The following is a 15,417-nucleotide window of genomic DNA, read 5'->3' on the forward strand; positions in this document are numbered from 1 at the left end:
TGTACGAAAAAGGAGGGACTGTAAACTGCAGCTGGAGCATTTCCCATTGAGCCAACTAAACCTGCTTAATGTCGATGAACTGGAATTGACAACTGATTCACCTATAATGCCGGAGATGCTGACTTATAACACTTACATAAACAAAGTGCTTTCTTCTGTGACGTTTTCCAGAAGGACCAACATTTTAAAACGTTCTTTTGAAAGTGTCATCGTGTGTACATGACATTTGTATGTTGGCGAGTCCGGGTCCTCACTGGCTTATCTGAAAACCACATCTGGTGTCACTCACTTCAGTCCTTCACGGAAGGAGTTTCTTTGTGTTGTTTCCGGTGACAGCGTGGGACCCGGGTGTGGTCCTAGCTGGTGGGGGGAGCCTAAGCGTACTTGCTGGGCCACAAAATGCAAATAATTCCAGCACCCTCGTCTGCCGCCCGGTGTTGTGCTTGTTCTCCAGAAAAACTGAGAAGACGTAGTGTTCACAGTACAAGAGCTGAGAGCCTGGCAAGGAGACAGAGACGCGAGCAAACAGTTGAACCTGAGTCAGAGACTCACGAAGCAGACCGTCTTCATGAAGAAGGGGTAGCCGCGCAGAATTTGGAAACCACTGCTTTGGCTGGTGTTAGCTCGAAGAAGACCTCTGATTCCACTGTGTGAGCCAGCACTGGGCAGGCACCGGGTTTATGGAAGATGCCTCAGCCGTTAAGAACGATCCTGTCAGTTCTAGAAGCACCATTTTGGTGAAATGAAATGGGTTTTATTTGGAACGTGCAGTGGGATTGGTATTGAGCCACGGGTTTACGAGGTGACAGGCACTGAGGCTTTCAGATGAGGCAACCACGCCTGGAACCCTGAAGGTATTCTCGCTAGATGAAGTTCACACTTCCGTAACTAGGTGAACACTTGAGCATCTGTGCAAGTTTTGGGTAATTGTTTTATCCAAAAAAATTCTTAGGAGGACCAGATCTAATTGCTTTTAAATTAACAAATTATTCTCACGTTTTAAACCTTGTTGATATTATTGTAATAATACCAAAAAAGCCTATTTTTTTCTGTTTATTTGCACACAGTGCTGGTAAATTACTGAGAGAAGATTAAATGGGATTTTTGTAACATTTTAGGTATGTCTGATTCAATTATAATGAACTTGTATGGAATTTAAAAGTAAAATATGTTTATTAATATTATTCTGAAAAAAGACTGGTTTCTCTAACTAATTCTTTCAAGTTCAATAAATTAACTAATCAGGTCCACTTTGTGGGTAATTGACTGGAAGATTATTAACTCCTCCAGCTTCATATTTAGGGACGTGAGTTCTGGTTCCTCACTTTGTGAAATTAATTTTCAATATTATTTTACTGTTCAGTATAATTTGTTTTCAGCATATTCACAAGCCCCTTGACCCACCCCAGGGACCCTGTGCTGCTGCGGAGTCTCTGCTGTGGCTGCAGTTGGCACCACTGCTCCTTACCAAGTAGCTGCTCTGAGTCCAGTCCTTTTCCTAAGTGCATGGATAGACTGTCTTCTTCAAGATTCATTAAGCCTTTTTCTCGGCAGCATTAGCGAGGTGTGCATGTGGAGTTTGTGTGCTGATAAATCCAGGAGTGTGCAGAGCACGTTACGTAGGTGTGCTTCGGTAGGAGGAAGGGAGTGAGGGCATCTGGTCTTCTGAAAGTTTGGTCTAAACTGATTTTCAATGACTCAAAACTGGTTTTCAGTGACCCAGTTACTATTTCAAGTTTCTCGGAGGATATTGCGAGATTCCCAGTGTTCTTGCAGTGAGGCCGCAGAGTGCATTTTACCTACAGGATCGTTCTGGTGTGACTGCCTGGGTACTAGGGAACTCTGAAAGGGTCGGTAATGGTGTCTGTTTTGCACAACGAGCTCAGTTTCATCCAGAAGGTCCTTGCCTTGAAAAGCAGGCCTGGTCTGGTCCCTCCTGAGCAAATTGATGACATTATGTGTGTTTCTCTTCAGCGGTCACCTGCCCCAGCATCGAAGCCCAGCTCTCGGACCACGTCACCTGGAGGCTGGCGTCAGGAGCCCTGAATGAGTTCGGAGCCCAGGTGGTGCTGAGCTGCAGCCCTGGGTATTATCTGGAGGGCCGGAGGCTGGCGCAGTGCCATGCCAACGGGACGTGGAGCATCGGGGAGGAGAGGCCCAGGTGTAGAGGTGAGTGGCAGGTGCCCCCGACCTCGCGGCACCCTACGTCACTGCCGGCAGCAGCCTTTGAAGGAACTATAATCCTGCAGGTGAACAATAGAACCAAAAGGCATTTTTTTTCATTACAGTGATGAAGGTGTATTTTTATCCGGCGTACTTAAATATAAGACTGCTGCAGTAAGTGTTAGATGCTGCCTTTCTTGTGAGTGATCACATTTTACAAACACTGAAATCTTAGAATTCTCCAGGATTTCAAATCAGCTCAAAAACAAATCCAGGTCTATGTTATAAAAGCTCATTATTCCACACCCCAACTATTCAACCCTTCTAATTAGGATCTTGGGAAATTGTGTATTTATGTTAAGGATACTGTGTTCTCAAATAATGGCTGTCTTGGAAAGGGAGATTATTATTCTCATAGGTACAAGATAAGCAGTTAAGCCTCTGAGTGGGTCTCATAATAAATGTGAATAAATAGAAAAATAAAACAATATTAGTATTGTTCAGAGCACTATTTGATTCAGACGTATTTAATACACCATCTGCAGTGGATTGTTCACAGGAAATTATCATGCACAAAAACAAGCACTTAGATCAGTGTCAAATTTATAAAATACACAGCTTAGTAAGAATCAACCAGAATTAAAATGGAAAAAAGGACAAAGGAAAGAATGCTTTGCTGTCTGTGATAATCATTCTCATTCAACTTTTAATGGAACAGATGGTAATTAAGCTCACAGTGAAGCGTTTCCCACGATCACAAAGGTGCATCAGGAAGGGTCTGGACGTCCAGGAGCCCACAGCCCAGGGGGACAGTACCCCGACGCCCCTGGACAGCCCTACCTCCCCCTTATTTACTCAACGGTTTCCAAATTATTCTCAAAAGTGTCCTCACTGAATTCGCACTGAATCTGTCTGTGTTAGGTGTCTGAACTAGTGACCCCCCCGCCCCATATCCGTGCCGGGCGTCCTCACAGGCACCCGCAGGAAGCTCAGGTGTGATTTGCAGACTCAGTCGTGAAGGTCAGAGGGAGAGTGCAGGAGAGGGGATCAGGAACTTCTACCTTTTGCTATTTCAGACTTTAGCAGCCAGCATCCTTTTGTCAGTTTCAAACAGGAATCAGATCTTAAAAACAGGCATTCACTGACCTCGAGGGGGCAGGAGTTCACGCGTACTCCACGGGTACACTCTGGAGTCTCCCTGTAGTTTTTCATCCTGTTTGTCCAGCGACCCCCAGGGGAGGACAGCTCTGGATGGGTGTCTGCTGTGCCACAGACTTTGGTACCCAGGTCCCCCCAGTGGCCGTTCCAGGATAACTGACACCTGCAGGGAGAGCCTTCTTTGTAAAAGAGTATTTGAAAAACCAGGCTCCCTGATTCTCGAACCAGCCCATTAGCAGCCAAGTCCTACCCTCATTTGTGAAAAGGATGCAGCGTTGGGCTTTTCCCCGCCACAAGCTGTACCCCCACCTCCATCTTGCTGGTATCAGAGACCAAAATCTGCAGCCAGGGGTTTGCATTGTGTCCTCCATGTGACCTGTGTGGTAAGGAGAGTGACACAGAGTCGATGGTTACTTTTGTGACCAAGCATTTTCCTGTCTTTTGTCTTAACCCTTCAAAGACCTGATATTTTCAGTTAATTTACCTGTCCTGATGTTTATCTTGCACTAACAAAAGAGCTTATCAAAGGGGCTTCTCTCTTTTTAGAAACATTGATGTGTCACATTAGATGCAAACATCTTTCTAAAATTTTTACCTTATTATGAACTAACGCCAAGAATTATTTTAATGTATTTATATTAATTAACCTAAATTAAAATGGAGAAAAATTTTCATGTGTCTTCACTTATTTAAAATAGCAATAAGACAATTATATCTTTCCATAAATAATGTTTTTATAAATAAAAATGACACATTTTCAGCTAGAACTGAAATGAGTAAGAATAGTGTCATGTTTTAAGATTTTATAAATCTCCTTAATGTTTGGCTTAATAAAAGGGAGCTGGATTCTCATATCAATTTCTGCACTAACTTTGTTAAAGTATGTTGTTTGGGTGAAAGAAAATTAGACTATGAAGTAGTCAGGAAAAGGAGGAGACTGCAGATCCCTGAAAGGAAACTGGGAGCTCGCTGGAGTTCCTAGGTCACCGCTGGGGACACAAAGCACGAAGGTTTATGGTACCTAAGATACACTTTCACATGCATAATAGACAAAGTAAGGGAGGGATGCATTCAAAGTTTCATCTGAAATTTTTTTCTCTGCCATTTATTTTTGTGGTTGCTAGTACACTTACGTATGTTTCAAAACCAGCTTTAGTTCAATATTTAATATTATTACTTTTATTTCCTTAGGACAAATAATTACTCAGTATGGTAACCCTCTACTTTCTCAAAAGTCAGTTAATAATACAAATAATTAAAAAACAGCCAACTTAATGTTGAAAGTTACTAAAGATCTTTACAATTTTACCCCCAAAAAACAAAGTGGAAAAAATTTGAGCCTTAAAATATGTACAAACTTTTCTGAGTTCTACAAAAAAACCCTGTATTAGTTCATTCCTGCTATAATATGTTATTTCATTTTACATTTAAAACACATTTAAATTACATTTTTCTCTCATGAAGCCTGCCTTGCTAACACACTCAGGAAAACACTGTGTGGGTCCCAGTGATAGTGCGCCTTGCTGCTCACTGAGCATGTGGTAGACCCCAGGAAGTCCACACGCTATTTAATTTTTAAATTAAAATGGCACATTTTTGCGAGCCTGCTTTGCCCCTCTGCGGCAGCTTTCTCCGAGAATAAACATCCAGTCTGCGTTTGACTGGAACTGAACCAACAAAGCTTCTCTCACGTGGTTAGGACATCTTCACTTTGAGTGAGGGCTTCGTTTTGGCTTGGTCCAGGCGTCTTGGCTCATCTCTGGGGCTGCTAATCCAGCTCCAGGCTCTGTCTGCACGGCCCGCCGCGCCATCCGCCGCACCTTGCCCTGGCGCTCAGCAGCCCTGCCCCGCGCGCTGGCCATGCCCCTGCCGGTCCACGGGGCCCTCCCGCGAGGACATGCCCAGGGGCCTCCTCTTGCCCTTTATTTATTTTATTCCGGACATAAATGCCGACTTCACAGGTTTGAGAAACACGTCACAATGGGATTTCTTGTTCAAGTAGAGGATTTCAACGTGAATATGATGGCAGAATTGAAGGAACGAGGAAAGAGCCCCTTCTGCAGGGCAGGGCGGTGGCCAGACGCCGCCGCGAGGTGAGGAGACACTGCAGCGCCAGCAGCAGAGCCGGCCGCTCCGCGCCGTCAGCCGGGCGTCCTCCGTCCAGGACGCGTGTCCTCGTGCAGGACGCCCTCAGGGTTCAGAGGAGACGCCAGACTGCGTGTGTGGAAGCATCTTGAATGGACGGGAGACACCAGATTTAATGGGCTTGTTCTGGAAAGCTTGAGGAGAGAAGAGAACACGGAAATAGTGCTTCCCCTTGGATGTCTGACAGGAGATTTTGCTTCGGTTTTTAGTGGCGAGGGGCGCACCCTTTTAATTAGGGGGCTTTTTCCAGGTTGGTGCTGCTAAGTCAGTAATGCGTCATGGAGGTGCTGGATTTACTGCTAATCAAATCTCTGCATCTGAGACCTCTTTACCCAGCTGCTGAGAAGCTAACATGTTGCTCCACTGGTTCTTTGTAGCCTAGTGAACCTTGCTAGGGGACAAGCCTGAAGTAACTTTGTCACCAGGATATTTTCAACAGGGGCTAAAATAACAGAACAGATGCAAAAACGAGCCCGCTTCCCGCTCGTCTGCCATTAGAGGCGCGTCAGGACCTCCCTGCTACCTGACACACTGTTGACTAAAGCCGGGGTTTCAAAACTCGGTCCATTATCCTCAGTGGCTATAAATGGATCTTTAAATATCATAGCTCAAGGTGAAGTTCATAGTATGTTTGAGAAAAGGCTTAATGAAAAGTTCATAGCTAATTATAAAAAACCTAAATCCGACTCAAGTCCATTGCCCTTTGGTAGAGCAAACACGTTAGCGATGTCACTAATGCACGAGAAATGGCCTGTGGAAGTTCAGAAAGCTTGGAGACTAAGAACCGCGGCGGCTCCCTCAACAGTCAGCAGGTTCTGACCAGGACAGACTCCGAGCTGAACCTTCCGAATCCCTGGTGAGCGGCGCCCCCAGAGCACACGCCGCCTGGCTATGGGCTGTGTCTGTCTGCCTGTCTAAAAGGGAGCCCGGATTATGCATCTGGGGGTGAAATCAGCTTAATTCGAAAGGCTGGTCTAAATGGTCAATTTTTCTTCACTTGAATGATCTGTACAGGTTTTCAGACTTTGGATTCATGCCCACGAGTCGGTCCTGAGACAGACTTCACTGAGAGGTAACCCTGACCCGGCCCTGGTCAGTGCAAGGCACTGTTTTAAGTGTTTACACATGTCCTCTCTTGGAAGCCAGTGCACAACCCTGTTTGGCACCTGCTGGTATTGCCTTTAGGAGATGAACCAGGAGGGCTCAGAGACAGAGAAATGGGCCAGCATCACCGAGGTGGTAACTGGCAAAGCCCAGCGGAGCCCAGGCGGCCTGCAGCCCGAGCCTGCGCTCTTGATCGCTCCTTTTGGTGCCTCTTACCAGTTTCCATTAATAAGGACTCAGTCATCTCTGGCTACGTGGTGGCTTTGTCCTAAGCCCTTTGCACATAAAAACTCAGTGCGGCAGGAGCTCCTTGTCACTGCTCTCAGAAGAGCTCTTCAGACATGTCTGTTCTCACCTGTTGGAGCACATCTCAGCCTCTGAAGAGCAGCTGGCCTTGGTGACTTCACCGTCTCTTCCTCCCTGAGAGTCCACTGATTTTCTTGTGCTGAAACGCTTGTGGGTTGGGAGCGGACAGGGAGTCAGGGGTGCGATCAGTGTCTGTAATGAAGGCGACGACGTCACGTCTCCTCAACTGGAGTGATCCTGGGGGAGAAGTGAACGCTGCCGGTGGTGACGCTGGGACACACGTGCCATCTGTGTCCATGTGGCTGTCCACCTGCTGCCACCGTATGCTCTTTAATTTTCAGAAAGGCTCCACGTGTCTGTATAGTCAGCATTTTTATGGAGCCCACAGCCCCGACAATTCATGCAAGGAAATGAAAGAAAAAGTGATTTCTGTCCTTCTGCTGTAGTGGTGCAATTTGAGTTCCACACTATGTACCAGCTGATTGGTTTGGGGAACAAACATCCGAAGTTCTTACTTCCTACCTGGCAGATGTCAGTGTCCAGTAACGATTAATGTGACTCTTGTGATTGACGTAGAAAAGTGGACAGACAGCCAACGCCTCTGATTGATTTGCTTGCGTGTATGTATAATATTTTGGATTCCACCCTAAACTTTCCAGTTTTCATTTCAAGGATATAAGAGGAAAAAATCTAAGCTTCCCAGGTGGTGGATCTGCCTCACCCTAAGCCGATGCCCCTACCCTGTGGCCTTAAGATTCAGTCGTTTGTGAACAAAAGGGTCGTCTGCAGACCTGAAATAATGTGCTTTTTTTCTTCTTCTCCTTCTAGTGATCTCATGTGGGAGCCTGTCCTTCCCCCCAAATGGTAACAAGATTGGGACACTGACAGTGTACGGAGCCACAGCCATATTTATGTGTAACACGGGCTACACCCTCGTGGGTTCTCACGTCAGAGAATGCTTAGCCAACGGGCTCTGGAGCGGCACCGAAACTCGCTGTCTGGGTAAATCGATCTATCATCGGGCACTGGTTTAATTCAAATAAACCTTAAAAATAGAGGGTGGCTGGGCAAAGCATGACACTTCTTGCTGTAAGTGCTCTGTCAGAGTGTCACTAAACCCTGCGTGGGCTTTTGTGCCCCACTTCACAATATGACTTCTTTGACGTCTGAGCAACGGATGCAGGTCATGTACCACCGTCAGTAACATGAAGGCCATCTGAGAGCACTGGGATGTCACCACACGTAAATGCCATCGTGATTTTAGGGCACACGCACACACATTTCAAAATTATCACTCATTTTGTTATCTTTTTAAAGGTTTTAAATGATGGCAGCTTAATGTGACACCCATGGCAGTCAGAATTATTGAAAATTCAACTGTGCCTAATAACTTGGTCTTCTTTTTCCTGAGGATCAACATTTTCCTGCATGAGGATTTCTAAAAATCAGGTTGAAAAATTTTCCATTGAAAAATCTTGTGAATAAATATGTGAGAATTACTGAATAAGCAGCTTAAAGTGCAGCGATTGCTGAGGCTCCTTGAAGGCCTCCAAGTGCTTTGTAAGTGTGCCAGCCGCCTTCAGTCCTGCAGAACCTTCTCTGCGACCTCAGCAACTCTGCAGTCGCCCAAACGCAGTGGGAGATGGAGACCTTAGGCCTCTGAACCTCTGAGCAAGGCTCACTTCGTGAACTAAGTCAGGACCAGTACGTTTTAAGTAGTAAAATCTCTTCTTTTCCCTGGAGAGAATTTGAAGGAATACTCCGGAGACTTTGAAGAAAGGGTGAACCTAAAGTAGGTTAGTCGTCCCCGAGAAAAGCAACCAGCCGAGGAAGGAAGTCCCCACGCTTCCCTGTGGGACGGCTTCTTTCACGGTGTTGACCCAGGACCCAGACCGTGGCTGCGTGAGTGCTGTGTGTGTGTATTCGTGTTGAGTGCAGTCACTTTGTTTTCGGCCGACTGTGAAATTTCTCCGGAAAATGTGGTACTTCATGAAAGTCGTGCTTCGGAGATTTCCTGTGCTTTCCTGAGGGTTCTTACGGAACTGGCCGTGGAGCAGTGCTCCCCGCGAGGTAGACGTGGCTGGGGACAGCTTTTCTGTCAGCTGCAGTGGCGCTTGGAGCCGCAGCAGGGGAGCGGGTGACCTGAGGAAGCTGCGTGTCTGCCATGCACTGTGAGATGGAAAGTAGTAACTTGCACTTGGTCAGTGCCTTCCTGCTTATGAGCACCTGGTCTTATCGGCCCTTCCGGGGACTGCGGGTGCAGGGAGGGCCGTGGTCGCCTCGGAGCTGCAGTGGCAACTGCAGGTGACGTGCCTGCTAGATCCCTGGGCCGGCTTGGGGCTTACTGATTGCGATCAGCCATTTCCTGCTTTGTGGCGTTCCTCTGACTGAGGTTTGGACTCCCAAGGGGAAGAGATGAGATGCGTGTGGAGCGGCCGGCTGGAGGGAGATGCTGGCAGGCGTGGGGTGCAGTGTGGCTCAGGAGCCTTGGGAGGCGGGAACACTCAGGCGGGCTTTACACAGAAAACCAGGTCAAGTAAAATGCCCAGATCACAACGCAGGAAGCATCAGTGTTGTGGGGCTTGGAGATGGTGCGTAAGGAATAGTGTAATTGGAGGAGGCACAAAGCACTTAAAAGGAAAAAAAACACAATTAGAAAAGGGCTAGAAATGGTGCAGAGTCACATGTCTATAAATCAGTGAGTGCAGAATGGGTAATAAATTAAGTTAAAGATTTTAAAAGTTTGTAAGCACGGTCTCACACCTACCACTGAGACCTGAAGGGTTACAATTCCTAGTACACGTCATGGCAATGAAGGGGATCTCTTCCTGGAAAATGGATCGCTGATGGATTGCTGTGGTTAACATAGTGTACCCGAGCAAGAATGTGTCCACAGGACGGGGAAGGCGGTGCGAGGCACAGCGGGCAACATGGGGAGGCGGCAGAGATCAGGCCAGCGCTAGAAGAGGTTACGAGATGCCCAGACAGACAGCGGGTTGGAGGCTGCAGTCCTGCTCCAGGCGCACGTGTCTGACAGAGAAGATGTTGGCTCCCTCCACATCCCGGGCATTAACTAGACGCCCTATTTTGGACACAGTAATTTGAATGGTGCTGTTAACCGATGACTAAAAATAAGTTTTATCGCGTTGAACTCACATGGAAGCACATTGTAAGTGCTTAGTACTCGTATTTACAGATAAATAAAAACAAATTAGAGCTTAGGAATCTGCACAACTCTGCAAAACCAGTCACACCTATCAAAAACAGCTTTTAAACACAGGCGATCTGACCACAGGACACAGGCTTCTGAACGTCAGGGCATGTAAGGAGCGGTTATTTCCAGTGATTTCCAAGAGGGAAGAGTCTGCCAGGTTCCTGCCTGACCATCGCAGCAGAACTGGCCCAGCCGGGAGCGGACACGCCCCAGCGTGAGTGCAACGTTAATGGCGGGAGAGCGGGACTCGAGGAGATGGAGGCTGACCTTTGTCTGACGTTTGCGAGCTGAGATGATGCTGCACTTGAGGTCCCTCATCTGAATCCTAAACTGGGAGCTTCGCAAGGCGGGCTGGGTAGCCCTGTGTGCAGCGGTCACTGTAGCCTTGCGGTGGGCACAGCCACGCGTGCGTGCAGCCGAGCGCGTTTTCACAGACGGTCGCCCCAGCCTGAGAGTCAGCGCTAGCACCCCTGCCTTACCGCCGGGGCCCCGGGGCGCTGGGAGCTGCCCGGACGCGTTCTCACGGACCGTCCATGCTGTGCGACGCGACCCGGCCCCCCACGCCGGAGGATGACACGGGAAGGCTGACCCCACGTCTGCTCCGCAGGCGGCCTGTAATCCCTCAGGGAGGTGTATGGACCCGCATCCCCCCGTCGTTTCCCTCCATTTATCTTCCCCGTGGTAGTCTGCACTGAGCCCGACAGAGCACACAGACTAACGAGGCTGTGCCCTGTTGCCCGGGCCTCCTGCTGGAGACCCTCTGCTCATCTTTCAACACCGTTTACATCGTCTGGACTTTCTGAGCACGTGACGCTGCGTCGTCTCAGCGCGTCGCGCCTTTATCTGCAGTGCTGGCAATGGCAGTGACATGGAGAGGTTTCCCACTGAAGAGCAGTATCTCTTTTTATGAAGTGATTTTGCTATAATTGGAGACACGTTTGCATTTGCTGCTCTATAACGGCCTTGGAGAAGATGAATTCTTTTGTAAATATAATATCATGGGGTGACAGCCTTATGGCCAAAATCGCTGGACGACATGATTCAGAACAGTATTGTTAGGCTGTATCTTTTTATAGTAGTTAGAGAATAAAACTGGAAAGTGTTCAGATGCCTTGTGTTTTATGAGAGGTCCGTGTGAAAACCTTTAATAAAACAGCTGATTATGGCAGCACTAATATTGCAGCCAAAAGATGATGTTCGAGCAGAGAGACCGCCCCCCCCCTCCTGGTCTGTGCTGTACAGTTTGCAAGGACCATGCAGGCTCTGAGACAGCAGGGAAGGGCGAGTGCTTGCTAGTCCCCACCTTTGACACCTGTTCCCTCGGTGGCTGGAGGGTCACGTCGCCGTGTTGTCCCCCCACAAGTGCTTCTGTCTGTGTTTCCGAATACTATCCAGTGAGATCCATTCAAGTCCTCAGGAGACGCTGCACACATTGGAAAGGTTAATAGGAAGTGGTTCCTTTTTTTCCTTTTTTTAAGAATTACAATCAAATGAATAAATAAGATAGAAAGCAAGTATCTTTAATTTAAAAGTTGAGATTAATGAATGGCAGGAGAAAGGTCTACACAAAGTGCTTCCAGAATCCGGGCAGGGAGTGAGAGTCTGAAAGGGGAGGTGGCGTGGAAGAAACCACTTTGATGAGGACAGAGTCCAGCACGCAGAAGGCAACTAGGGTCACCCCAGACACAGGAGCCACAGAAACACTGCTGCGGAAATGCCCAGCTGTGCGGCAGGTGGTCCTGATGCTGCAGGAAGCGTGGGTCCCTGAACAAAGCGGGTCCTGGGCTCCCACTCCTGGTGGTGGCAGGACAATGCGGTTTGCGTGATGGCAGCTGCAGAACCCCCGCCCTTTTAGGGACCCCTCCTCTAGATCAGGCGGGACCGAATGCTGGTGCACTGCCCGTGACACTGCCCTTAGGAACCAGTCTCAGAGCGGAGGCCAATAGGTAAGAAAATGGTATTTCTATCTGCTGGTTTCCAAACAAAGAACCCTAGCAGTGCGGGCGTCGCACACGGCTGGTCCTGGGGAGAGTGTCTCTTGCAGGGTAAGTGAAAACAGGCGACTTCCAGTTGAGTGTTAACGGGCAGTGATCCCTTTAGGGCGTGTGGAAGGCTGCCTTCACGGGGCGGGCTTGGATTGAGGAACGCGACTGTGCCCAGGCTGACCAGACAGTGAGAGAAATTTCACGCAGAGGGCAGTGTATGCATAACAGCAGCGGTCAAAGGCATGGTCCCCTGAGGGACCAGATGAAAACAGACAGAAGGGAGGCTTCTGAAGGCCCAGAGACTCCCCCATCAGGGTGCAAAGAACTTTTCCTTGTATCACATATGGTTTACAATAATTGCCATTGACTGAGGTGTGTCAGAGACTTGACACAAACGCGTTTTGTGGTGAAGGGACGGGCCGTGGTTGGGGGTGTCACGAGCAGCGCGAAGTGCTGGGCAGTGAGTCTAAGGGACTGCGCTCTCGGTGACTTCAGCCCGGCGGCTCAGCGTTGGCCGTGGGAGCTGCTCGTGGAGGAGAAACAGTCTCGTTTGCGGGTACTCGGAGGCGTTCCTTTACTATGCACAGATCTGGAGACTTAAGTACATCCATCCACGTTTAATGCTAACAAGCGTGTTCCCTGAACGAGGGGGTTCTGATCCATCTGGCATTTCACGACCGTTCATTAACCCTCAAGCAAAACTTGTCAGCTGGCGTCAGAACTCACGGCCAAGTACCCTGCCTTCAGCCCCAAGCCGGTCGCCGCCGGAGCGGGCAGAATGAAAGTGCGTTTCTCATTCTCCTGCAGGCAGAGCCCTTGCACTGCTTATTATTTTGTTTTCAGCAATAAGCACCAATAATCACAAAGCAAATACAAAGGTGGAGCAGTTGGTTTGCAGATCTTTTAAAAATGTATGAATGTATTCAATTCTAATCCCCAAACCAATATTTAGTATTTGTACGGACACAGACTGGCACAGTGAAAAGGTGACCGGAGAATAGGGGGCTCTGGTGGGGGGACGTGAGTGTGAGACAGTGACCTTATACAGAGGGGGGTCCGGTTCGCAGCTCCTGTCAGTGATGCTGCGTCCACACCGAGGGATGCGGGGCCGCTCAGCCCAGCGTGGGGCACACCTGTAACTTGGGAGGCCGGGGGCCAGCGCGTCCCCTGGTGGAGTGGGCTTCTGTGGGGTCAGTGCAGCTTTACTGAATGTCCAAGTCACAGAATTCACTTCTAAAACTGCACGAGTCTGTGTAATTGTCGGCGACTGTAATCTCCATCGCCTGAAAGAGCTTGAACAAAGCATCCAGTCTCTGCATTTGCCGTGATTTTAGGGGAAGTGGCCAACTGACATCCGTGTCAGTCACTCAGAGAGTCACCACCGACAGTCAGTGCAGCTTTGTCGGTTTGCAGGCTGTGATCATTGCAGCGTCAGAAGCAAACAGTGGAACGCAGTCTGGAGAGAGAGCTAGACATTGCCAAGTCCCACCTCTGGGTGAGACTCCACCTCTAAAACGTCACTGCACGTCACTGCGTCCTAGAAAGCGCAGCGCAGACGGGACAGCAGGTGTAGGAGCTGAGGGACGGAAGCGGGTTTCCCCTAAATGCACTCTACCTGCGGGGCGCCCCTCCCCTGGGCCCGAATCCCTCCCCTGAGCCCCAGACTTCTATTTGCAACTGATTATTGGACAGCTGTCCCTAGACATCCTTTCAAACATAACTCAAGTGTGCATTTGTTGAAGTTGAACTTTCTGATACCAGTCCTTTCTTTGGAATTCCAGAATAGGTCAGGAACCTAGTCTCTCTCACTGGGAATCCTTCCAGCCTTGGAGGGATTCACTTTAATCCCCCTCTCTTTTAGCTTTTATCTGGAAATAGAGTAACAGGATAAACAACATAAAATACCAACAAGAAAGAGAAGCAAGAGAAGTAAACGGAGGAATCGTAGCCGGGGAGATAATCTTCCAACAGCTTCACGCTGGAAGTACTGATTACATTACCCACAACTGTTGAGGAAAGTTAGCAGTTTGAAAAGAAGCACTGTATCAAGTAAAAACATAAATAAATGGAAAAAATTCCAGTAACGTGTCCATTCAACAGTGTCACCCGCTTGACAGTAAAGATAAGGAAATTACGAATGTGGTGCTTTTATAAAAGACAAGCTCTCCCCCGTTTCCCCTCCCTCCTCAGCTGGCCACTGCGGCTCCCCGGACCCCATCGTGAACGGCCACATCAGCGGCGACGGCTTCAGCTACAGGGACACCGTGGTTTATCAGTGCAGCCCTGGCTTCCGGCTCGTTGGGACTTCGGTCCGGATCTGCTTGCAAGACCACAAGTGGTCGGGACACACTCCAGTCTGCGTCCGTAAGTCAGCCCATGAGCTGCCTCAGTAGGCATCCTCAGGTCCTGGCAGAGACACGTTTGATCTCAGAGGAAGGGAGGGAGCATGGCGCTCCTGCAGCTGTCTCCCATCCTCCCCAGCCCACCTCCTCCCAGCGCCGCCCCCAGCCTCTGGCCACGCTGTTTGCTCAGCAGCTCAACCCACGTGAGTCCCGGCATGAGTGATGCAGACACTCATTGCCCGACTCTGACTCAGCACAGCAGGTGGGAACCAGGGCCGACCAGAGCGGGGAAAGGCTGGTCTGAGTCTGCAGGTGGCTGTGCACGGGCCACAGGGGAGCCGCAGCCCTCGTCTTCCCTGCCCTTCCGTGTTTGTGTCTTTGCTTCGTCAAGAACGTGGAGGGCCTCGTGAGCAGGCCTCCCTTAGAAGAAAGAGGCGAAACCCTATGTGACAGTTGGCCCCAGACTTTATAACTTCAACGACAAGTGCTGACTGCTAGTTTTAGAAGAGATGGTAGAGATTGCAAAATTCGTTTTAATTTAAACCAGTTTTTCTCCTAATGTGATCTTTTCCCTAACAAAGAGAATGCTGACGTAGCTATAGGGCACTGACAGGTATTCTCTGTGGTAAATGTACAAAGTTCAAGGGTGAAAGCTGACCATGATCCCCGGCTTCCTCCGCAGCCATCACCTGCGGCCACCCCGGGAACCCCACCCACGGCTCCACCAACGGCAGCGAGTTCAACCTGAATGACGTGGTCAACTTCACCTGCAGCACCGGCTACTCGCTGCAGGGGGCGTCCCGGGCCCAGTGTCGGAGCAACGGCCAGTGGAGCAGCCCCCTGCCCACCTGCCGAGGTAGGAAGGCTTGGGGCGGGGTGTAGAGGGCGCGTCTGTGAGCAGCACCGGGCTGGGGCCCCACCTGCAGGGCCAGGGCTCCTGCGGGCGTTCTTCATGGCGGAGTGAAAGCCTTTCTAAAACAGCGCGCAGACCTCTCCGCGG

The 15,417-nt window shown here is 49.3% G+C and overlaps 1 protein-coding gene across 15 annotated transcripts in view; it reads left to right on the forward strand.

Moving 5' to 3' along the window:
- CSMD1 (CUB and Sushi multiple domains 1) overlaps nucleotides 1-15,417 on the forward strand; it is a 1,700,362-nt gene that overhangs the window by 1,645,427 nt on the left and 39,518 nt on the right. For all 15 annotated transcript variants that reach the window (XM_072950557.1, XM_072950544.1, XM_072950543.1 and 12 more), the window contains 4 exons: nucleotides 1,975-2,169; nucleotides 7,705-7,878; nucleotides 14,266-14,439; nucleotides 15,100-15,273. In XM_072950557.1, the coding sequence (XP_072806658.1) occupies nucleotides 1,975-2,169; nucleotides 7,705-7,878; nucleotides 14,266-14,439; nucleotides 15,100-15,273 (717 nt within the window). The remainder of the gene's footprint in view (nucleotides 1-1,974; nucleotides 2,170-7,704; nucleotides 7,879-14,265; nucleotides 14,440-15,099; nucleotides 15,274-15,417) is intronic.

Source organism: Vicugna pacos, chromosome 26 (assembly GCF_048564905.1).
Source record: "Vicugna pacos chromosome 26, VicPac4, whole genome shotgun sequence".
Lineage (NCBI taxonomy): Eukaryota > Metazoa > Chordata > Mammalia > Artiodactyla > Camelidae > Vicugna > Vicugna pacos.